This window comes from Elephas maximus, chromosome 3 (assembly GCF_024166365.1).
Source record: "Elephas maximus indicus isolate mEleMax1 chromosome 3, mEleMax1 primary haplotype, whole genome shotgun sequence".
NCBI classification, from domain to species: Eukaryota; Metazoa; Chordata; class Mammalia; order Proboscidea; family Elephantidae; genus Elephas; species Elephas maximus.
The window spans coordinates 97,324,113-97,348,859 of NC_064821.1; the positions used below are offsets into that span (position 1 = coordinate 97,324,113).

Genomic DNA, 24,747 nt, shown 5'->3' on the forward strand with positions numbered 1-24,747 from the left:
GTCACTTCTATTGATCCTAAATGAAAGATGCTATTCTTGTCTTTCCTAAACCCAAAACAAAGGAACAGCTATGAGGATTTCTAGGACTGTGGCTAGTGTTGAATTTGGATTCTCAATTTTTCTTTGTTGGCTCAACCTTTGTTCAAATATTTAAAAGCCTCTGAACCAGATTCATTCCAAATTACACCAGAAGAACAAGAGGCCATAGTTCAATTAAAACGGGCTTTAATGAACACATCCACTCTAGGTTTTCCCATTACCACCTAGATTTTTCCTTATTTATACATGAAGTGTCTGGAAATGCTTAGATGTATTAACTCAAAAACATGGAGGACAACAAAGATCTATAGATTATTATAGCCTATAGCTTGACCCTGTAGCCAGGGGATACCCTCCCTGCTTTAGAGTTGTGGCTGCTACTGCCAAACTAGTGGAAACCACAGCAAATGTGGTGCTGGAAAACTTTTTAGATGTCTGTGTGCCCCATGCTGTATCTGTCGTACTTAACTCTGCCTTGACACAATGTCTTTCTGCAGGTTCATCTCCTATGAAGTTCTCCTCCTGGCAGCATCTAATATTAGACTACATTCCATGCTCTGTTTAAATCCAGTTACTCCTCTCCCTGCAACTAATGAGAACAACTATGCTACACATGATTGTCTAGACTTGACTGAGCAGTTTTTAAAAAAATTTTTACTGTGCTTTAAGTGAAAGTTTACAAATCAAGTCAGTCTCATACAAAAATTTATACATGCCTTGCTATATACTCCTAATTGCTCTCCCCCTAATGATACAGCACACTCCTTCCATCCACTCTCTCTTTTCGTGTCCATTCAGCCAGCTTCTGACCCCCTCCGCCCTCCCATCTTCCCTCCAGACAGGAGATGCCAACATAGTTTCATGTGTCTACTTGATCAAGAAGCTCACTCTTCACCAGTATCATTTTCTATCCCATTGTCCAGTCCAATCCCTGTCTGAAGAGTTGGATTCAGGAATGGTTCCTGTCTTGGGCTAACAGAAGGTCTCGGTTGACTGGGCAATTTTAACCCCTCAGAAAGACTTAAAAGAGATCCCTTTAACTAGTCCTGATTTAGTTTTGTTTGTGGATGATTCCTGTTTAAAACCTAACCCTACGAGTCGTCACTATAAAGCTGAATATGCTGCTGCAAATTCTTCTGAAGTCATTGAAAGTCAGGCCTTCCCTGAAGCCACTTCAGCCCGATAAGCTGGATTAATTGCCTTCACTTGAGCTTGTAGCATTGTTTCAGAAAAACCTGTTTAAAATTTTGTGGACAGTAGATATTATTTTGGAATTGTATACAATTTTGGCAAGTTATAGAAACAGGATTTTTATGAAAATGTCATAAAAAATGAAGTTTTAGTAATGGATCTTCTAGACCTTCTATTACTTCCCTCTGAAAACGCTGTAATAAAAATAGTGTTCACCAACCAAAAAGAGTACCACAAACTGAAGAAATTAGAGGACATAATCTTGTTGATATGGAAGCCAAACAAGCTGTCTCTCAAATTATTCCTGCATGTATGAAAAATAAAGAAAGGAACTCCCCTAATTTGTCTACCAATAACTCCAACCTTCATGAATTAACTTTATTAAAAATTTTAAAACACCAACAATTAGCCCAAACAGATGAAATTAAGGAATGGAAAAAGGCAGATTGCTACCAAGATCTTCCCACTAAATTGTGGACTGGGTCTAACAATAAAGCCGCCTTAGCCAATTTCCTGCATGTTCCTATGATGCAAACCTTAAGGTTCTCACATGGGATGAGATAAAATGAAAGAGACCTTACAAAATATGGGCGGGAAAAATTTTTTGAGGCTGCTGAACATGTTGCCACCATTTCTCTGTTTGCCTTTTCCATAATCCCAGAAAATACCTTAAAGTCCTACGTGGACAATACCCTTTATCTTTACAGGCCTGTGCTTGAATGGCAGCTAGACTATTATTCAGCTTCTACCCTCAAATGGTTATAAATATGTATTAATAATCATTTGCAAATTTTCACATTGGGTAGAATTCTTCCCCTACCATAGTGCTATTGCAGAGTTTGTAGCAAAAAAACTTCTTGAAAACATCATACTGGGAGCACAATAACTCTTCGTAGTGATCAGGGAACTCATTTCACTGGTCAAGTCACCCACCCAAGAACTGTGTGGAGTTTTTCCCATTTATCAAAGGCTACATTGTCCCTATCAGCCTCAGTCTTTATTATTTGGAATAATAAAAGCCCAAATAGAAAAGCTTTGTGAAACTTTAGATTTATCCTGGACTAAATTCCTTCTCTTAGTTCTTTTAAATCTGAGGTGCACACCATTTGAATCTCACAAACTTAACCTGTGTTCCTTCCTATGTTGCCTGCACCAACCCGAACATTGTTCAACCTGAATTACTGAAGCATTGCCTGTCTTTAATCCAATATTCTAACAAATATCTTTCACAGGTTAGAGAAGCCTTTGGCTAACAGAAACTAGACTTCTGAAGTCTGCCTAACTTTGTCCCAGGAAAATACGTATATTGGAAGAGACACCAAATAAAAGACTCATTAGAATGTCACTGGAAGGGACTATACTTAGTCCTCCTCATCAATCCATATACAGTGAAATTAGAGGGAATAAAACTTTGGATCCATTTTTCACAGTTAAAGGCTAAGACTTTCCTTTGGACTAGCCAACCCACCAGAGACTTGAAGGTTACATGTAAACGCCCCTGTGACCAGAAGCAGACGATATCTGAGGTAGATGGCTGACCCAAGACCTTGGACGAGGCTTGAAAATGCACCTCTTTAGATTTTTTTTCTTTGTTACAGTCATGCTTCTACTAATATTTTCCTAGCTAGGATAGCTGCTTATGCTCAACATTTGAAAAGGTTTAATTGTTGCCTCCGTGGTGTCCTCTGAACCTCAGGTCAGTCTGGCCTTCCCTGGTAGTCTCTCCACTACAAGGATCTGATTGGTTTGTTCTTGACCTATGATACAAGAAAAACAGAGAAATAGTTCATTACTACAGAAAATCACTCTTACTAGATTTTTTATTGATAAATGGCCTCTTTTTGGAGCTGAACAAAACCCAGGTCATAACTTAACCTTTAATTTTAACAAACTTTTTACTTTACCAAATAAAGTCGTGCAAGAAGAGCTAGCTAAAGAATCTTCCAAAGCCACAGACAGCACTCTTCATATTGTAGGTTCATATCAACAACTGTGGGACGGGGATTCACCTTGTTAACTCCCCAAGCAGGGAGGCTAGGTCAAATTACTCCCCTTTCCTGGGAACAATCTAACCACACCCATATGAAATAACCCAGCCATCACTAGATCTATGGAATCGCTTCCAATATCTGAATGTGCATAAGTTATAACCTTACAAGCTACTGACTGGCATATCACCAACTAGCAATGACACTCAGGTATTTATTGGGTAGCCCTGTCTTAGTCATGTAGTGCTGCTATAACAGAAATACCACAAGTGGATGGCTTTACCAAAGAGAAATTTATTCTCTCAGTCTGGTAGGCTAGAAGTCCGAATTCAGGATGCCAGCTCCAGGGGAAGGATTTCTTTCCCTGTCGGCTCCTCAGGAAGGTCCTTGTCATCAATATTCCCCTGGTCTAAGAGCGTCTGACTGCAGGGACCCTGGGTCCAAAGGACGCATACCACTCCCGGTTCTGCTTTCTTGGTGGTAAGAGGTCCCCCTGTCTCTCTGCTCATTTCTCTCTTTTATATCTCAAAAGAGATTGACTCAAGATACCTAATCCTGCATCTTGTAAATTGGGTCCTACATCATTAACATAACTTCCTCTAATCCTGCCTCATTAACATCATAGAGGTAGGATTTAGAACACATAGGAAAATCACAACAGATGACAAAGTGGTGGACCATCACACAATACTGGGAATCATGGACTAGCCAAGTTGATACATATCTTTGGGGGACACAATTCAGCCCATAACAGTCCCTAACAGCACCTTTTGGCTTTGTGCAATCAACCTTTTGCCTCGACTCCCACCAGGCTGGACTGGAAGATGCATTCTGAACCTGAGCTGGACTCAAGGAAGTATTTTAACTGAACTCCCTTTACCAGCTAATGTATCCATATTAAGAGCTCAATGGTCTCGATCAATGTTTCATTGGTTTGATGGTTTAATGGCAGATAGGATTTGAAGATGTTATCGCACATGTAGAAATATTAACCAAATGTATACAAACTGCCCAAAATGACATAGGCTTCAAGAGACCAATACTGAAATAGCAATGATAAGAAAATATTACTCCAAAATAGAATGGCTCTTGATATTCTCACTGCAGCCCAAGGAGGTACCTGTGCCATAATAAAATCTGATTGCTATGTCCATATTCCTGACAATAATGCTAATATTACATTTTATGTTAATCATATGCAACATGTAGTATCTCACATTAATGATCCTGTTCCTTCCTTAACTGATATTAAAAGTAATTGGTTTTTGTCTTGGGTGGATGGTAGAAAAAAATGCTACTTTATTCTGGAATCTTTACATTCTATTATTGTAATTATAAAATGCTGTTTTGCTTTAGTTTAACACATTTTATCCACGAGATGCTTCAAAACCATGTGACCCTTCACATAAAATCATGCTGGTTTCACAAGATTTCACCAATAGTCGTGTTGTTTAATCACCTCCCTTTTGCATCCCTGCATGAGTTTCATACTGACCTCTATTATTCTGTCCTGACTGAGAAATGTTCCTAGAATGTGGCCTTGTTCATTAAGAGGTTCCCCATAAAACCTACTCATGCTAAAGATGAGGCTCAGGAAGGTGAAGGAAATTTTTATTAACCAAAGCTCCTCAAGAAAAACAGAGAAAGTCCTTGCAGAAGAAAGGCTACTCCGTTGCGGTTGATCAGTGCCTCCAGGTGGAGGCTTGATCAAAAGGGGGAAATGTAAATAAAAAAGTTTCAAACTGGAGGCTCTTGTGCCAAATGTAAGAATGATGGGGCCAACATTGATTTTCAGGAAGCAAAAAGTCAGGATGTAATCCATTTTTTCATAGGAAGAATGTGACAAGATGTAAACAAATTTGTTCCAGGGAAAAATGTGTTCATGACTGCAATCACATATAACCAAACTGGCTGGTGCGGCTCACCTAGGTGCTAACTCAGTCCCTCATAGCTGAGTAGTTGACCCTTACATTTCAAAGGACTTCCAGCTGAAGCTGATCTTATCTATAATCAATCATCAACCTCCTACATTTCCTATATATACAGACCCCTCTCTCCTTTTGAACTGCAGAGTGCTTTGTATTTTTACTTAGCACTGCCCAGCTCAAGCTGTATTGTTCCTCAATAAAATTCCTTTTCTTTCACCCTTAACAGAGTACTGTTTTCTCCTTTGACAATGGGTACAGAGTTTCTGTCTGGGGTGATAAAAAAAAAAAGCTTTGGAGCTAAATAGTAGCGATCGTTGTAAAACATTATGAATATAATTAATGTCTTTGAATTGTACACTTAAAAGTAGTTACAATGGCAAATTTTACGTTATATATATTTTGCCACAATAAAAAAATAAGAAAAAGAAAAAGAATTAACTACCTACAAGGAACTCCTTATTTTGATTATGACTTCATTTTAGTCTACATCCCTGGTCATTTTTTCTTGTTGAAAAAGAAGTGGTAAATTTATTAAATTGAATAAGTAATAGAGAGGAAGTGGGACTTAAAAAAAAAGGTGAATGTGTGAAGTACCTAAATCATCTCACATACCAACATAAATAGGCAGCTCACACTGCTGTAGGATTACATTCTGCAACATATTACAGAAGAATGCAAAATATCAGTGGCTTGAACAAGATGGCCATTTGCTTTACTCTCACTTAAAGAAAGTCTGGAGTTGGACATTTAGGACTAGATGGTAGCTCTGCAAAGTATCAGCATCACAGGCACCTGTCTTTCTATTCCCCCATCCAAGGGCATGGCTTACATTCCCAAGTTCACCTTACATCCAAAATGGCTACTGAAGCTCCAGGCATCACATGAGTTGAAGACAGAAAAAGAAGTATAAAGAAGGCCTCTCCCAGATGTTCCAGGGCTCTAAGAAGCCTTCCCAGAGATTCTACTGGACACTTCTGCTTATATCCAATGTACTCAAAGTGCTGGTCTGCAATGAATTACAGTAATATGTGCCAGATGTAAATCAGCACATTCCTTCCTTCACTGAGGAAGGTTGCTACAAAAAAAAAAAAAAAATCAGTTGACTTTAACAGTGTACTTAGTGATGCAGTTTATTTACATTCTGGTGCAAGTTCCTTAACTTATTGCAGGCTAGTAACAAACAGGCCTGACTTTGGGTTGCACTGGCTGACATTACAAGGCCACAGGAGGCCGAGGAATGTGACTTTTTCTTGGGTGGTACGTACACCACTAGAATCAGTGTTTGGAGTTCTATCACAAGTGAGGAAGAGAAAAATGTGTATTGAGCTTGGCCTCTAGTCCTTTGTTCCTCAACCAGAGGCTTTACCTCTCTGAGCCTGAATATTCTTCTGTTTAGAATGGGTTAACAACACCTAACTTGGGAATGTAAATAGTATACATTTTTTTTGTAGGTGATTTAGTAGAATCAACTAAAGTTAAAAAACAAAAATTCGGATCAAAAGGGGAAAAATGCAGAACACAATTTCAAATTCTCATGGACATCTTAAAAATGAGGTAAATCTAAAAAAAAATAATTTAAAAAATTATGTAAATCTATGTGTATTGACATAGAAATATCTCCATGAAATATTTTAAGTGAAAAAAGCAAGGTGTAATACACTCTGTGGAGTCCCTGGGTGGCACAAACAGTTAAGTGTTTGACTACTAGCCGAAAGGTTGGTGTTTCGAACTCACCCAGGGGCACCTCAGAAGAAAAACCTGGTGATCTGCTTCTAAACGTTTACAGCCTTGAAAACCCTATGGAGTGCAGTTCTACTCTGCAACACATGGGGTCGCCATGATTCAGAATTGCCTAGACGGTAACTGGTGCTGGTACTGGTAATGCTCTCTATATAGCATGAGCACATTTTTACTTAAAAAAAAAAGTGTAATGTGTTTATGCAGATATGGTATCTAGTATCACTGCTTGTCAAACATTTTATTTCCTTCCCAGTCGTGCAACTCCTTAAGGAAGAATTATATTCTTGGAACCACTGATGTCAGACTTGGTCATATGACTTTCCCTAGCCAATGAAATACAAGCAGAAGTAATGTGTGTCACCTATAGGCAAAAGTTTTTGTTTTTTTTTTTTTAGATTGCATTACTTTTTAAAAAATTGTGCTTTAGATGAAGGTTTATGGAGCAAATTAGTTCCCCATTAAACAATTAATACACATTGTTTTGCGACATTGGTTGCCAACCCCATGATGTGTCAACACTCTCCCCTTCTTGACTTTGGGTTCCCTATTACCAGCTTTCTTGTCCCCTCCTGCCTTCTCACCCCCACCTCCCCTCCCAGGCTGGTGTACCCATTTAGTCTCATTTTGTTTTATGTGCCTGTCTGATCTTTGGCTGAAGGGTGAACCTCAGGAGCAACTTCAGTACTCAGTTAGAAGGGTGTCTGGGGCCATACTCTCAGGGTTTCTCCAGTCTGTTAGACCAGTAAGTCAGTTTTTTTTTGTGTGTGTGTGAGTTAGATTTTTGTTCTACATTTTTCTCCAGCCTTGTCTGGGACCCTCTATTGTTGTCCCTGTCAGAGCAGTCGGTGGTGGTAGCTGGGTGCCATTTAGTTGCGCTGGATTAGACTGGTAGAAGCTCTGGTAGTTGTGGTCCCTTAGTCCTTTGTACTAATCTTTCCCTTGACTCTTTGGTTTTCTTCATTCTCCCTCGCTTCAGACACAGTGGGACCAGTGGACTATCTTAGATGGCTGCTCACAAGCTTTTTAAGACCCCAGATGCTACTCACCAAAGTAGAATGTAGGACATTTTCTTTATAAACCATGCTATGCCAATTGAGTTAGATGTCCCCCAAGGCCATGGTCCCCAGCTACAGGCGGAAGTTTTAAGAGCTGACATGCGTTTGGTCTTTTCTCTTTTTCTTCTGCCGTGAGACCAGAAATGTTCTAGGTAGAGGCTGGACTATCACCCTAGGTTCCAGAGTAAAACCAAAGTACAACAGAGTAGCATAATGGTTATGTAGCATGAATGAGAAATTAATCTCTTTAGCTGTAAAGACTGAGATTTTGGGATTTCTTTATTACTGAAGCATTACCTAACTTATTCTGACTGCATGTAAAAATAGATGTGTATATCAACACAAATGACTCCCAGTGGTGCAGTGATTAAGGTCAAAAGGTCAGCAGTTTTAGTCCACCAGCTGCTTCTTGGAAACCCTATGGGGCAATTCTATGCTGTCCTATACGGTCACTGTGAGTCAGAATCGACTTGATGGCAATGGGTTTGTTTTTTTTGGGGGGGGGGGGATCTGTGCTCCTACAGCCCCTGCACATGCCCCATCTTTGTATTTAATACATTAAGCGGTAGTTTTCTGTTTACTTGCCTCTTCCTTGTGCTGGGCTATGACCTCCCTTAGAGCATTTATATTTATCATGCTACCACCAGTGCTAAGGGGAGCCCCAGACTTGCTAGGGAGTGGCCCCAGTTCTGTCTATGCCTGGGAGGTTCCAGATCCATGTCCTCTGGGGAGGGCTGTGCCTTCAGAAAAGAACAATTTACAGGACTAAAAGAATTAACATTAGAATCTATTTATTTGCAAACAGAGTCTTGCTTTAAGTGGGATCTTTTCAAATAACTGTTTTTAAAAAAACTTATCAGAGGGAGAATCTAAGATCTGGTGTTTCCTGATCTAAGAATTCCTCAAAAGTCATGACAAAGTGTCAGGAATGATAATGTGCACCTGGTCTGGAATCTTCCATTTTACTGACAGGAAGGCAAACACACTCCTGCACCCTCCTCCTGTCCGGGGTTGGCTGCCCTGACCCTGCACCTTCGCTCAGCTCCACCCAGTGCCTCTTAGCTGTAACCTGTCTGTCTATCGGACACAGACCTGGCTCTGACCCTACAGAGATGGGGCTGCCCCAGCCAGGGCTATGGCTGAAGAGGCTCTGGATATTCTTGAAGGTGGCCCTGCATGTGGCCATGGGCAAAGTGTTACTGATACTGTTCCCCGGGAGAGTCAAGAAGAACATCCTGGCCCAAAACCCCCACTTTGCCTATGACATGTGGGGTTCAACCCTCTTCAGCATCCCGTACTTCTGGTTCATCCTGAAGGTCTATTGGCAGCGACTAGAAGACAAGACTGAGGAAGGGGGTCCAGCCCCAGATTGCCCGGTGGTCTGCCTCTCAGGCCAAAGGTGCAACATTTCGGACTTCATGCAAGGTCAGGAGGTGGATAAGGGCTGGAGGGGTGCTTGGACTGAGAGTAGCAGGAGGGGGGATGGTGAGTTGGAAAGTCCTGAATTCTTCTTCTACTGCACTAGCTGCTCCTTCTTTGGCTTCTTGTCTTCTTCTCTTACCCAGAAACTAGGAGTTCTCTTGGATTGCCTCTTCTTGCACTTGTAGCCGCACTGGTTTTTCAGTTCCTCGAACACTGCTCTTGTCTTGCAGTATGTTCTTCCTGGGATGCTTTTTGTCCATCTCTCTGCCTGGTTAACTCCCGTTCATCCTTCACACTCCTGCTTAATGACGCTTCCTGAGAGAAGCCTTCAACTCTCAGACAAGGTCACCCCCTCCTATATGCTTGCTTCACATCCTAAGCTTTTCCTTATTACATCTGTCATGGTGTGTAGTTATGTGTGGGTATTTGATTAAGGTCTGTCACTTTCACTGGTCTGCAAAGAGGACAGAGACTGTCACTCTAACACACTACTGTGTCCCCTGGGCTTGATGTCATCATGTCTGGCATATGGTAAGTGCTCAGCAAATACTTGCTGAATTGACTTCTCTCTCTCTCTGTTCCTCCTTTCCTTTTTCCTTCCCTTCTTTCCTCTTCCCTGTTTTTTTTTTTTTCTCTTTCTCCCCTGTATACTGACAATCCAGTTCTATCTATCTGGGTTCTTAAAGACCTCTCCAATCAGTTCCTCTTTTTTGTCCTCACACCTCTCTGTACCCTTTCTGCTCATCTGCTGCAGAGCTGGCTCTGGCTGCCCAGAGGTGGGGCTGATAGAGCTGCCCCTGCCAGGACTTCCTCCCTCCCTCATTCTCTCTTCCAACCTAGCTTGTGAACAGCTGTCAATCACTCTTCCAAAAGTATACATCTAGCCAATCCCCATCCCCCGCTTGACAACCTTCAGTGGTTCCCCTTTGCATTCAGAACGAAGCCCAGGCTCAGCCTTGCATGTGAGATCCTCCCTACTGGGCTCCCTCTCTCTTACAATTTCATCTCCAAGCTTCCCTTTCCCCCATACTCATTTCCTCTAGACCAACGGAACCTCCTGTTGGGTCTTGTTCATCCCTAGTGCTTTCCCTTCTGCTTTTGCCAATGTCATTGGCTGGTCTGAAACACCCCTCCCTCTCATCATCCCCCTCAGTCTTCAAGGTCCAGCTCTCAGGCCTCCTCTAGAAAGCCCTCTCGGGTCCCTTCAGGCAGGCATGCTCTCTCTCTCCCTTCTGGACTCATGGCTGAACCTCTCCTAGAACACCAGTTCTCCTGGTCCAGAATCTGACTACCTAAGTACAAGTCTTATCTTCCTGCTAAAGAGGGGCCTCATGACAGGGCTTGTGTCTGATTCTTCTCTGAATTCCTCAGCATGCTTCTCCCAGGGCTGGGACACAGCAGGTAGAGTAGAGATGACTCCCGAGGAATTCATGTAACTTTAGTATTTTTCAAGGCATGTTCTTTTGAACCCAAGTCCCACAAGCTATGCTTTACTATATAGAGCTCTCTGGTGAAAGAAATGTGTGAAGCCCTGCATACTATATCCTCCTCCTGGAAATTCATAGTACACATCAGCATTTAAAAGCCCCTGAGAAATGGACTCCAGACTTTCTGGAGCCACAGGGGCTGGATAAACCCCTGAAACTACTGCCCTGAATTAATCTTTAAAATATAAGCCAAAAATATCCCCTGAAGTCTTATTAAAACCAAACAATAGTTTAGCTTAACTAGTAAAAAATGTTTGCCTTGAGTATTAAGCTCTTTTAAGAACTATCTATATAGGATCATATAATGACAACAGCAACTCAAAAGATTATATAGGAAACTTAGGGGGCAGTGAGTTTATGTCAATGGGAGAGGAACAACTCAGAAAAGAAGGGTGAGAACGGTTACACAACTCAGTGTAATCAGCGTCACTGAACTGTACATGTAGAAATGACTGAATTGGTATATGTTTTGCTGTGTATATTCTCAACAACAAAAACAAATAAAATTTACCAAAAAAAGAAAACCCTATGGAGCACAGTTCTACTCTGACACACATGCAGTCACCACGAGTCAGGCTTGACTTGATGGTAACTGGTTAACTATATGTCAAGCACTGTGACAGAATCAGGTCAGCCTGCTGAAAGTCAATCACTGAAAAATCAGTTCCCAAAAAGCCACTTACCTCATGACCGATTCACAGGATTTACTTGCTTCTTTTCATTGTCCACTTTTAGTGGACCAGTTTACATTTTAAAGACTATTCTTTTTGTCTTTACTCCCAGCTGCTACAGCTGAGACTGGAGAATAGAGATGGGGAGACTGAGAAGCAAAAAAAGCCCCTCTATTTATAAAACGGAAACTTTGGTGGTATAGTGGTTAAGTGCTACGGCTGCTAACCAAAGGGTTGGCAGTTCGAATCCGCCAGGCGCTCCTTGGAAACTCTATGGGGCAGTTCTACTCCATCCTATAGGGTCGCTACGAGTCGGAATCGACTCCAGGGCACTGGGTTTCACTGGGTTATTTATAAAACAGGGTTGGCTTTCAGCACACTGACCCAGTGTCAATGAAATAAGAGGTACTGGCAATACAGAGGTAAATACAACTGGTCCCTGCCCGGGAAGAGCCCCCTAACCCAGGAGGGAGATGGTGGCAAGAGAAGGAAGCAGAGGGCCCTGGAGGATGGGACCCCTCTCAGCTGGGGCAGGGAACGGAGGTGGCTAAGGGCGGGCTTCCTGGAGCAGAGGACGGTGTACTGATTGTCTGGGACAGTGAAGCCTTGGAGTAGGTGAAGAAGAGGGCAGTGGGGAGCAGGGGCGAATAGGTCAGAGGGGTGGAGGAGCAAGGACAAAGACCTGATATATGGATGAGCATCTTTCAGTTTGGCAGAAGTAGGGGGTGGGAGGCCGGAAGGAGTAAAAGATGAGACTGAAGACATCACTGGGGACAAGAGCTTGGAGGGCGTATGTGTCTTACCAAAGAGGGTAGACTTTATCCTGAGAGTGTTGTTTAATTCTGGAAGGGTTTTTAATCAGAGAATTAATGTGATCAGCTCTACATATTAGAAAGACATCCTGTTGCTGCTTTGGAAGACACCAAGGCACTAAAAAGTTTAGTCTGTATGCTTCCATATAAACTCTGAATTCATTTTAGAGCCACAGACTAGGAGATCTGGAAGATTCTTTACACCAACCTCTTCATTTTTCAGACTTGTCAGAGCCACACAGCGAGTTCTTAGTAGAGTCGGAACTAGAACTTGTGCCTGCTGACTCTCAGCTAGTGCACTTTCTGTTGTTAGGTGCTGGGTGAGACAACAAAAGCTCAGAGAAATTTCCCACCACCTCCCTCTGCACGAACCCACACACACACACACAATGTACACACACTTTCAGACACACACATAGAGCAAAACATTGACCAACTGGCACACTGTGGCAGAAGGTAAGTTCTGGATGATTTATGAATAACTGAGAGTTAATCTGAAATTGGCTTTATTTCAGCCCCTGTTCAAAATCTTCAAAAATCTCTCCAAGTGTACTTATATAGTCTAGTGACTATAGCTGGGATTCCTCTGCTGAGGGAGTCTGGTGCGGGGGTTAACTTACTGACCTCAGAGTCCTGAGGGCTGAGTTTGAGTCCAGCTCTACTACAGAGCTGTTTTCCCAGCTATACAAATGATAGATTTAATAGTCCTTACCTGACCCGACATTCTTGTGAAATGGTGTTCTCTGCACCGTGACCTGTGGACATGGGCAGGGAGCCATCCCTCAGCACAGTAACTCTCTTGTACCCATCCTTCCTCTCTTCACTACCAAGAAGTCAGGGAACTAGGTTTAAACTTTGCCCTTAATATAGATTGATGTTCCCAACTATGCTATAAATAATTAAACAAATGGCTTTGTCTCCTCCAGCATCCTAATCAGTGGTTGTTGATTTTTTTCCCCAATTAAAAATAAAATTCCAGACAGTTCATATTTACAACTTGTTCTGACCCTAAGTCTTTTGGGTTCTTATCTGAAGAGTGAGCTCCTGGGATCACTTGAGGCCAATGACTGGCCACCTGGCTATGACTGGACCTTGAGCCTCCCTGATGAGGCCAGACTAACCCTGTCACGTGGCTGAGGAATTATCACGCGGTCAACCAACAGGGCCTGAGGCCCACCCAGTGCCTCTTAGAACCTCCAATAAAAAATTTTGTGAGCCAGGAACAAGGAAAGTTTTGCATCTCCAGAGACACTTGGCCTGCTTTCTCCTCACGTACTGAAAAATGAGGAATATGTAACCAATTGTGTTTCTCCTTTTATTTGGCCACCAGGAAACTCAAAGTCAAATATATAGCTCAGTTACAACAAATGCACAGGACCTTAAGGCCTGTTTGTATTCCATTTTTCCCTCCTCTTCTATGCTTCCAATTGGGGCATCATTTTTTTTTTTTTCTATTTTAATATTTTCTTATATGTGTAAGCTGCTTCAAATCCTTTGCAGAACAAGGTAGGGGGATAAGTAACCAAATAAACCAAAAGCAAGTTAAGATGTCCTCTATTTCCCACCTGTCTTAGTTATCTGGTGCTGCTGTAACAGAAATACAACAAGTAGGTAGCGTTAACAAAAATTTATTTTCTCACAGCTCAGGAGGCTGGAAGTCCAAATTCAGGGTGCCGGCTCCAAGAGAATGCTTTCTGTCTCTGTTGGCTCTGGAGGAAGATTTTTGTCTCTTTTTAGCTTCTGCTCCTGGGTGTTCTTCATGTGGTGTGGCATCTATCTTCACCCATCTCTGCTTGCTTGCTTGCTCAATCCGCGATTTTAGGTCTCAAAAGAGATTGATTTAAAACACACCCTACACTAATCCTGCCTCGTTAACATAACAAAGGAAACCCATTCCCAAATGGGATTACAACCGAAGGTATAGGAGTTAGGGTTTACAACACATATTTTTGGGGGACGCAATTCAATCCATAACGCCATCAGCAAGTCCTGTCAATTTCACCTTTCCTTTCTCCACAGCAAACACACTAGTCAGAGCTCCCATTATCTCTCATGTGGAATTCTCCAATGCCCCCCTAACTGGTTTCTCCCCACTTCCATTCTCACTCCCAGTCCTTTCTCTATGGAGCAACCAGAGTGATCTTAAAGTGTAACTCTGATCATTAGCCAGGGTTCTGGCTTGCAAGCAACAGAAACTCGCTCTGGTTTTCTTAGCCTCACACATATATACACACAAAGGAATGTATTGGAAAGACTTTGGAGACTTTTCAGAATCAAGAGCAGCTGGACCACTGGGTCTGGATGCTCCTGTCCCTGTGATTGCTGTGGGAATCCATCACAATTGCAGAACTCCACCACCCCTTCCAGGGGCATTAGCACTGGGCCGTGGATGAATTCAATGACTCCAGAATCAAAGACTCATATGAGAAGATCCAATCAGCCCAGTCTTGATTACTGCCTGTGCCCTGACTGCTGGGGGGCAGAGAGAGGACCGGGACTGTTTCCCATCAATAGTAAACAAAATAGGGAGTTCCAAGCAGGAAGGAGGGTTGAGAGCTGAGAAATCAAAATTGTAACAAATGTCCACACCCTTGCTGTACATCCACAATGACTTCCTGTGTGCCTAGAAAAAAACTCAGATTCTTTCCCAAGGTCTATGAGAGCCTGCCTGCTCTGGTTGATACCTACCTCTCCAGCCACATCTCTCATCATTTCCCCTGCCTGGCTCTGGCACAGTGGTGTTGTGGGTCCTTGAGCACACCAAGCTCTGTCCCTCCTCAGGGCCTTTGTACATCAGGTGCCTTTGCTGGGAATGCCCTTTCCCTCCCTTTGCCCATGGCTGGCTCTTTCCTTTCTCAGGTTGGATGACACCTCCTCAGAGGCCTTCCCTGGTGCACCTATCTAAAGTAGGTCACTCCTTTACAGTTTCTTTTGTAACACGTATCACAATTTGAAATTACTTTATTTATGTGTTTGTTTGTTTTTTTGCCTGTCTCACTAAGTAGACCTCACACTGCCGGCAGGTAAGGACCTGCTGGTCTTGTTCTCTGCTGACTCCTGGTGTGGCAGAGAGCCTTGCACATTAGAAGTGCTGAGTAAACGGTTGTAGATAGAAAAAGAGTGAGCTCAATGCCAAGGATCCAAGGATAAGTGAGGAATAGGCCAGCCCTCAAAGGGCAACGAGCCGTCTAGAGGATGTAGACACTTAAACAGGCCACATCATAATACAGGAACAGCCATGTTCTAATGGATGTACACTCAGGGCTCAACAATGTCAGCTCTGGCCATAGGTGACCACTGGGTCCTAGGAGCCCCCCAGAAGTGCCCCCAGTCCAGGTGAGGGAAATTACAGAAGGTTCTTACTCAGGGCCAGCTTCATGGGCATGAAACCAGTGAGTCACCCAGGGTTCCACACTCAAAAGGGCCTCACACTTGGGGCTTAATATTCTGGAGTAGCTGTCTTAAAATTCTTAATAATTTTACCTTTGAATTTGTGTTTTCTAAGTGAAGTCTGATGGAACAATGGAGCATGCCCCATGGACTCAGAGCTTTAGGTCACGTGTAGTCCCAGTTTCCGCCACCTCTGCCTCCGTGGGATGTGTTCTCCACCGCTCACCCCTCTACCCCCTGGTGTCCTGGGCCCCATCCGGCCTCCTTCTTCCTGCCCCCATTCATTGACCATTGCTACCTTCTGGCCTCAGAGAGGGCCTGGACACTGGCATGGGGAAGGCTGGAGTCAGGCGCTGTCACCCCACAGCATCTCAGAGCAGGCTATGGAGGCGGCTGTGCCATCTCAGGCTGCCAGCACCACAGTGCATTTGGCAGGTGATGAGGGTTAGGGGGAGACTTGGCAGCGAGAAACCTCTTGCCCATCACCTAGCGTGTCACTGAACAGGTTGCAATGCCCTGTGAGTTGGGGTGGTAGGGAGGTGGGAAGGGAATATGCCTGGCTCAACTTGTCTGCCCCTGGCCATGGCCTGGTGTGTTGCTCTGGTGGCTAGAGAGTGGGGGAAACTGGTAGCCAAACGTGGCAGAAGTACACACACAGGCACACTGAGGTGTGGGCCTCCTGGATTACTACGAGGGTCTGTATTCACGCTGTGAGTGTCCCTGTACCCAAGGGAGCATAACATCAAATACCAACTAGAAAACACCCTAACAGGTGGAGAGAGAGACCATGGAAGGGAAGAAAAACTTTATATTTAATACCTTTAATGGGACATTTTCCCTACTTTTTGAACAAGGAGCCCTGTACTTTCATTTTTCAATGGGCCCCACAAAATACGTAGCTAGCCCTGCTCCCACTCTTTTTTGTGGAGCCCCCTGCTTCACTGCCTCCCCCATTTCATAGCTCAGGTTGGAGATGATAGTTAAGAACAACAAAGTACATTTATTGAGCACGTACTATGGGCCAGGTGCCATTTTAAGCCCTTATCTGCATTAGCTTATTTAATCTTTGTAACAATCTTATAACGTAAGTACTACTATCATGTTCACTTGCGGATGAGGAAACCGAGGCACTTTGAATAAAAGAATAAAAGAAATTAATTGAGAGTCCAGGAACCAGAGTGTTAATTTTAACTCTGCCACTGACCTGTTGTACCACCTGGAGCAAGTCTATAAACCTCAGGTCCTTTGTAAAATGGGAAAAGAAATACTTACCTTGTAGTATTTCTAATCACATCACATGAGAGAATTGATGTGTATGTGCCTAATAAACTCCATGAAAGGGACTCACCTTATCATTATTTTAATTACCACCCAGTGGTCCACTGAGACCACCTAAGAAAATCCCCTCATGTAGAGAGGAAAAGCTGCTAAGTCATGCTTTCCAGGCTCCAGCCCCCCACTGTACCCTGGACCCATCCTGGAGGGAAAATAAAGATAATAGAATTGAATGTAGGAGTGAAGAACATGCTAGCAAATGAAATACTGTGTGCAGATTCTTGGTTTATGATGGTTCCGTTTTCTGTTTTAGGCATCAGACCACTGGTGCTGAATTTTGGAAGCTGCACCTGACCTTCATTTCTTTCCAAACTTGACCAGTTCAAGAGACTTGTGGAAGACTTTAGTTCCATGGCAGATTTTCTCATCATTTACATTGAGGAAGCACATGCAACAGGTACAGAAGGAGTCTCTGCCTTGGCCTCTTCCCTCCTTCTTTTTTCTCTCTCCTTTCCCCAAACCCCATCTGAGGGTTGGGGGTGGAGGGAGGAAGAATAGGAGAGAGAGGTATAGAATTGCTATTCATTGAGCACCTACCATCTCCCAGTCCCTGAGCTAGACTAACCTAGTTTACCTGAACTAGGTTTACCCAGCACTTGATAACTTCACAGCAGAAAACCTGGAGTGGCAGGATCTAGCTGGGAGGGCACAAATATTACAGCTACAAAGAATTTAGACCTGAAACGTCACGAGTGAAGCGATTGCTACAAAGTAATTTGTGAAATACGTCCTAAGACTCTCCAAACTCAAAGGGACATTATGGTTCATCTAGGTCATGGTTCTCAAGCTTTAGTGTGCAGCAGAATCACCTAGAGGGCTTGCTAAGACACAGATTGCTGGACCCTGTTTCCTGGAGAAAGGCAAGGCCAGCAGCAGTTTATTGTTAGTTTTCAACCTGTAGTCCATTAGCTAATGACTACCATCTCCTGCAAGTGGCACCTTGGCAATGAGGCCAATTGAAAATCCCCTTCCACTTTAAGTTAAAAAAAAAAAAAAATCAAACTCATTGCTGTTGAGTCAATTCTGACTCACAGCGACCCTACAGGACAGAGTAAAACTGCCCCATAGGGTTTCCAAGGAGTGGCTGGTGGTTAGCAGCCAACCTTTTGGTTAGCAGCTGAGCTCTTGACCACTGCGCCACCTGGGCTCCACTTACAGTCACCGAAACCAAACCAAACCCAGTGCTGTCGAGTTGATTCCGACTCATAGCGACTCTATAGGACAGAGTAGAACCACCCCATAGAGTTTCCAAGGAGCGCCTGGTGGATTCGAACTGCCAACGCTTTGGTTAGCAGCCGTAGCACTTAAACCACTTTGCCACCAGGGTTTCCCCACTTACAGTTAAGTGGCCCTAAATAGTTTGGTTTTAAGGGAACCACTTCCAGAGCAGACTAGAAGAAAACCTAGGGTCCAAAATAAAAAACTAGGTCCTTTCCCACATGTTTGTAATTTGGAGATAGGCAAAATAAATATTTTTTTAATAAGCTACTGTGTGCCAGGCAGAGTGCTGGGAATTCCACACAAGTTACTTCATTTAAGCCTCACAGCTACTTTGTAACAGAAGTTCCATTATTCCCATTTAATAGATGGGAAAACTGAGGCTTAAATAGCTTGCTCAATATCATACAGTTGATGGAGATCAGGGAAGGCTTCCTGGAGGAGATGGTGTTAGAGCAGCGATTCTCAACTAGCAGGATTTGGCTCCCCAGGGGACATTTAACAATGTCTGGGGCATTTTTGGTTGGCATGCATTGGGGCGGGGAGGGTGTGTGCTACTGGCATATAGCAGGCAGAGGCCAGGAGTACTACTCAATGTCCTAAAATGCACAGGCCAGCTCCCCCCAACAAAGAATTATCCAGACCCAAATGTTACCAGTGCCAAGGTTAAGAAACCCTGTTTTAGAGTTGAGCCTCTGAAGGACAGGAAGGATTTCAAAAGTGGAAGAGATGGTATGGAGAAAGGGCAGAGGGATCATCACGACAAAGGCACAGAGGTGGCAGTCTCATTTGAGGAAGAGTCTACTATGGCTGGATGGAGAAGGGCTGGCAGACCTGCCTGGAAACAGACTGAAAGAAATGATGGCGGTCATTAAATGCTACCCTAAAAACTGGTCGTGTAACTGGCTTTTAAGCAGAGAAAAAATATGATCAGATTTTGTGTTAGAAATCATACTCATTGTTTTGTGAATGATAGCTGGGAAGCAGGGGCACATTAACCAGTAAGCAATGAGATCAACAAGACGCACTGACACAGTGGCTACAACAATAGGCTCAAGCACAACAACAATTGTGAGGATGGCATAGGACCAGGCAGCGTTTCGTTCTGTTGTGCACAGGGTCGCTATGAGTTAGAACTCGACAGCACCTAACAACAACAACAATGTATCAATGGGCTTAACTGTTTGCTTACTCACTGATCTGTAAGCAAACACCCATGTGAAACTGCACACTACAGATTAGTAAGCAAACACATGGGTGAAACTGCGCACTGCAGATTAGTAAGTCAGCACCTTGCTTATTGCATAATCCTTCCCTGGCAGTGGGAAGGCAGTAAGACTACGAGGCTGTTTAGGAGGGGATGAAATTAAGAGTCATTGCCAAGCTAGCAGGAGCCCTGGTGGTGCAGTGGTTAAGAGCTCAGCTGCTAACTGAAATGTCAGTGGTTCAAACCCACTAGCCATGCTGTGGGAGAAAGATGTCACAGTCTGCTTCAGTAAAGATTTACAGCCTTCAAAACCCTATGGGGCAGTTCTACTCTGTCCTATAGGGTTGCTATGAGTCAGAATTTGACTCAACGGCAATGGGTTTGGTTTTGGTTTGCCAAGCTAGCAGTTGTACTTGGTTGTAAGCTCACCCTGGGAGACTTATCATGAGGCTGTAGTAGAGCTAACACGTCATCTGCCGTAGCCCCAGTTGCAGTATACAAACCAAGGGAAGAGACAGCCTCACACTGCTCACACTACAGGTAGAGACAGGAATTATGCTGTACCAGGGTGGAAATGAGAGACAGCCTGGGGGTGGGCAAGGCCAAGGAATCCCAAGTATTGCGCCTGGCTGAAGCAAGGAGCTGGAAAAAAGAGGGTGGCCAGAGATGAGGTTAGAGAGATGGGTAGAGGCCAGGTCGCCCGAGGACCTTGTAGCCACACTGAGGAGCTTGGGACTTATCTTGAGGGCAGCAGGAAGTCAGAGAAAATGGTGAGCAGGGGAGTTATGCTAGATTTGCATTTTGGAAAGTCACCATGGTGGACAGTAATTAGGAAAGGGAATTGTCTAGACTCTAGAGCAGTTCTCAAACTTCAGCCTGCGTCAGAATCATCTGGAGAGCTGTTAAAACACAGATTGCTGAGCCCCGTTCCCAACAGGTCTCAGGTGGGGTTTGAGGATTTGCTGACAAGGTGATGCTGATGCTGCTGGCCCTGGGACCACACACTTTGAGAACCACTGCTCCAGGCTCTTGCCTTTCAAAAGCGTGGTCCAGGCACCAGCAGCCTTACCATCTCAGGAGCATATCAGTCTCTCGGTGCTACCCTAGACAGGCTGAATCAAAATCTTACTTTAACAAGGTATGCACATTAACGATTGAGAAGTACTGGTCTATTGTTCTATCTCACATTGAACGCCCAAGGCCTAGGCTTCAGCTCTGGATCAACTCAATCATTAAGTCCTTGTGTGACTTCAGCCATTCACCCATATAGGAAGCTGGGCCAATTATGGCCAATGGCTCCTCTAGCTAGACTCCTCAGTTAAAGGTAGGGGGTATTTAGTCTGCAGGAAATGTGTGCCATCCCTGTGGGCCTGCTGCCCCACCCTTCTCTTGTAGATGGCTGGGCTTTTAAGAACAACGTGGCCATTAGGAATCACCGGAACCTCCAGGACCGCCTGCAGGCGGCTCACCTACTGCTAGACAGAAGCCCCCAGTGCCCTGTGGTGGTGGACACGATGCAGAACGTGAGCAGCCAGCTCTATGCGGCACTGCCAGAGAGGCTCTACGTGCTCCAGGAGGGAAGGATCCTTTACAAGGTGGTGATCCAGAAGCGGGAGGCCCACAGAGAGCAAAAGGGATCCAGGGAGGGTAAAGAGGGCCCAGGGAGGGCAAAAGGGGCCCAGGGAGGATAAAAGAGGCCTAGGGAGGGCAAAGGTGGCCCAGAGAGGGCAAGGGCAAAGAGAAAGCTTTGCATCAGACAGGCCTGGATTCAAATCCTCACCTGGTTGTTTACCAGCCATGTGAACACAGGCAAGTCCCTTTCCGTCTTGGAGCTTCAGTTTTCTCATCTTCAAAATAAGGGTATTGATCCCCACCTCACAGGGGATGAAATGATGTATGGACTGGAACTGTATCCTCCTGGCTGCCTTCTGAACCCAAATGAACAGTTTAGCCACGGTTTGGTTTCAAGCTGAGAGGCAAAGAATGTTGTTTCCCTTTTATAAATGATGCTCAGAGAAGGGAAGTGACTTGCCCAAGACCACACTGAGCAAGGCTTTGACTTCAAAATCCCCGGGATGGGATGGGTCAGGAGTGGGAAGATTTGAAGCTGTTAATCTCTGAGGAGGTGCCCTGGTGGAGGAGCAGTTAAGCACTAAGTTGCTAACAGAAAGGTCGGTGCTTCAAACCCACCAGCCACCCCAAAGGAGAAAGATGTGGCAGTCTGCTTCTGTAAAGAATTGAAAAAAAAAAAAAACCAAAACCGTTGCATTGACTCCGATGGATTCAAACGGCCAACCTTTTGGTTAACAGCCTTAGCTCTTAACCACAGTGCCACCAGGGCTCCCCATAAAGATTATAGCCTTGGAAATCCTATGGGGGCAGTTCTACTCTGTCCCATAGGGTTGCTATGAGTCAGAATCGACTCCACAGCACACAACAACAACAATCTCTGAGTCAGGCCTGAGTCTGGAGGAGGGTGGTGGTATTGTCATTGCGTGCCATCCAGTCGATTCTGACTCATAGCGACCGTATAGGACAGGGTAGAATTACCCCATGACAGGGTTTCCTAGGCTGTCATCTTTATGGGAGCAGATCGCCAGGTCTTTTCTCCCACAGAGCCACTGGTGGGTTTGAATCCTCGACCTTTTGGTTAGCAGCTGAGTGCTTAACCGTTGGACCACCAGTTAGGAGGTCAGAAGAGAAGGAACTCCGCATTTAGGAGCTGGGAATGCCGAAGCAGGGGACAAAGGCGGAAACTGAGCCCAGTCTTCTTTTCTGGTGATTGTTTCCCCCTGTAGCCTGGGCCTGGTGTGCGAGGCAAACACAGCCTCTGACCCCTTGTGTAGTGCTGGCCTCCCCTGAAAGGACAGAACCAGCTTTCATAGCTGCTGAAGGGATGTCAGGCCTCAGGGAGTAGATGAAACCCGACCATGTGGATAGACCCCCAGCTCCTCTGCCCACAGGTCAAGATGGCCCTGTTGAAGCACATGAAATAAACAACAACTCGCAGATGAATCCCCAGGGTGGCGAGGGACACAGTACAAGAATTCAGGGCCTTCTTCCTTTCCCCTCCCTGAGACAGGGTTCTGAAATGCATGATTGAGGCAAGCTGGGCATTGAGTCTCTACTCTGGGGTAGGCTTTGTGCTAAGTGCAGGAATTAAAAATGACCCATGCCTAGCTTTAAGGTGCTCACAGTCTCTGGGATAGGGGAGACCCAGGTAGTGTTACAACGTCCCAAGTGCTGTGACAGTCCAGGGCAGGGGCCTGCAAACTTTTTCTGAAAAGAGCCAGATGGTAAATATTTTTGGCTTTGTGGGCCATAGGGTCTCTGACACAACTACTTGATTCTGCCATGTAAATGACATGTAAATGAACATGTAAATGAATGGGCATGAGGCAGCAGGCTGGGTTTGGCTCTCAGACTGTAAATCTGCTAACCCCTGGGGAAAGGTAGGCTTCTCAGAGAAGATGATAAATGCTTGGGCCTTAAAGGATGATAAGGGTTTGGAAAAGTGGGCGTGGTGAATGAAAGGTACTGCAAATGCAGGAATGGGCAGGGGGGAAGGCACTGCGGCATGTGAGGGCAGGGTATGAATGGAGAATGGGGGGACTTTGGGTTCCAGGGAGTCTCATTCTAGACCAAGGAGTTTGGCCTTCATCTTAGGGCAAGGGAGAGCAATTGAAGCACTGAGCAGAGTGGAGGCATGATCAGATCTGCAGTTTAGAAAGATCACCGCCTGCTGGGTAACGGTGAATAAGGGGACTACAGGGAGCAGGGATTGAGGACTAGGGACAGCTGGGAGGTGTGGCAGCTGCCCCAGCAGGAGAGAGAGGGGGCTGAACTAGGGCATTGGGACTGGAGGGCGGAGGTGGTTCTGATGCAGAATGGGTAGAATCTGACGTGAAGGATGGAGGGAGAGAAAGTTACACCAGTCTGAAAAGTTTGATTCTGGGAGAAAAGCTTACTTGTATAGATCCTTTTCTCTTTTTGAAACGCTGTCACTTTACCCCTCTGGTTTTCCTCCTACTTCTCTGTCCACTCTCCCTATTCAATGCTGGTGCCACTACACACACTCTCTGGGTAATCTCATGTACTCTGTGGTTGCATCTGCCATTGTCTACGCCATGCTGACAACTCCCACAGAGGGATTCCTCATAGGCATCTCTCAATTAAGCCCCAGACCTGCACATTCCTGCAAGTTGGAATTTTGGGAACACCTGATTCATTTCTCTTGCAGGGTAAACCTGGTCCTTGGAATTACCATCCAGAGGAAGTACGTGCTGTTCTGGAAAAGCTCAACAGTTAATCTGGACAATCCTCCAGTTCTGTGTGACCAACAGGAGGAATCCTCAAGGCTTGGCTCTCCCCATCCTGCTGACTGGCCCCTGTTCATCTATGTGCACGGCTAAATCACCAGCTCAGATTATTCTGGTTTAAGCAAATTGCTCTCAGTTAGGGGGTGCAGGTAATAGCATTCAATCAGGACTGAGTTTGTCATAATGAGAAAATGAATCAGCACTTGAGTTGTTCAGGCCAGTTAAAGAATGTACAACTCTACACTGTTCTACTGTGGAGACCACACTCATTGTATGATGTCTTAGAGTGAGAATGCAGTCATAATGAATGGAAGTACTTCTGAGGTGTGTGCTCTCTCGCCTGCCACTCTGATACCAAGTGGTTAAATATGCTATCCTTTTTATTAGGTAAATTCTCGTTACCAAATTTGGCATTTATAGAATTGATAATTTAAGACATTAAATTGGTTTTCAGAACTAAACACAGGAAGAACTCCAGTTGTTTAAGGAGTGATGAGGAACTGGAAGAGGAGGAGGCAGGAATGGGAGGAGACAGTGGAGATGGTAATCCTTTCATGGCTGAAAGATTTAAACCAGCCAATGGTAGTGGTGGTGGGGGTGAGTTTCCATGGTAACAAATCTCCAATTCTATCATGGAAGGAAAGGACACACTTTACCGTGTAGAAAATATTTCATAGAAATCTGGCTCTCTTTACCCTGGGATCCTCCACTAGCCTCGCTTACAAACAGATTCACTGAGAAGGGAGGACTGAATTCCCCAAATCATTACGGCCTTGACCAAACCAGGCAACAGGCAGAAGTTGTCATTCAGTTATGCAGTAGCTCATATTTAGAACTGTTTCTCTGATTTCTTTGCAAGTCTCCTAATGGTCATTTATGTTAGATTATGCCGGACTAAAAGATAACCATTGGCTTTCATCTGTTTTAACTCTGCTTCTTTTCATG

General features: G+C 44.4%; 2 protein-coding genes across 2 annotated transcripts in view; one reads left to right on the top strand and one right to left on the bottom strand.

Moving 5' to 3' along the window:
- Positions 1-1,548: 1,548 nt before the first annotated feature.
- Positions 1,549-24,747, bottom strand: part of IFT25 (intraflagellar transport 25) — a 99,229-nt gene continuing 76,030 nt past the window's right edge. The window contains exon 6 of the mRNA XM_049879329.1: positions 1,549-2,987. Within this exon, the coding sequence (XP_049735286.1) occupies positions 2,958-2,987 (30 nt within the window). The 3' untranslated portion in view covers positions 1,549-2,957. The remainder of the gene's footprint in view (positions 2,988-24,747) is intronic.
- On the top strand, positions 9,054-23,792 carry DIO1 (iodothyronine deiodinase 1). Its single transcript, XM_049879331.1, has 4 exons — positions 9,054-9,366; positions 17,312-17,455; positions 20,879-21,078; positions 23,724-23,792. The coding sequence occupies exons 1-4, from the start codon at positions 9,054-9,056 to the stop codon at positions 23,790-23,792; spliced, it is 726 nt and encodes a 241-aa protein (XP_049735288.1).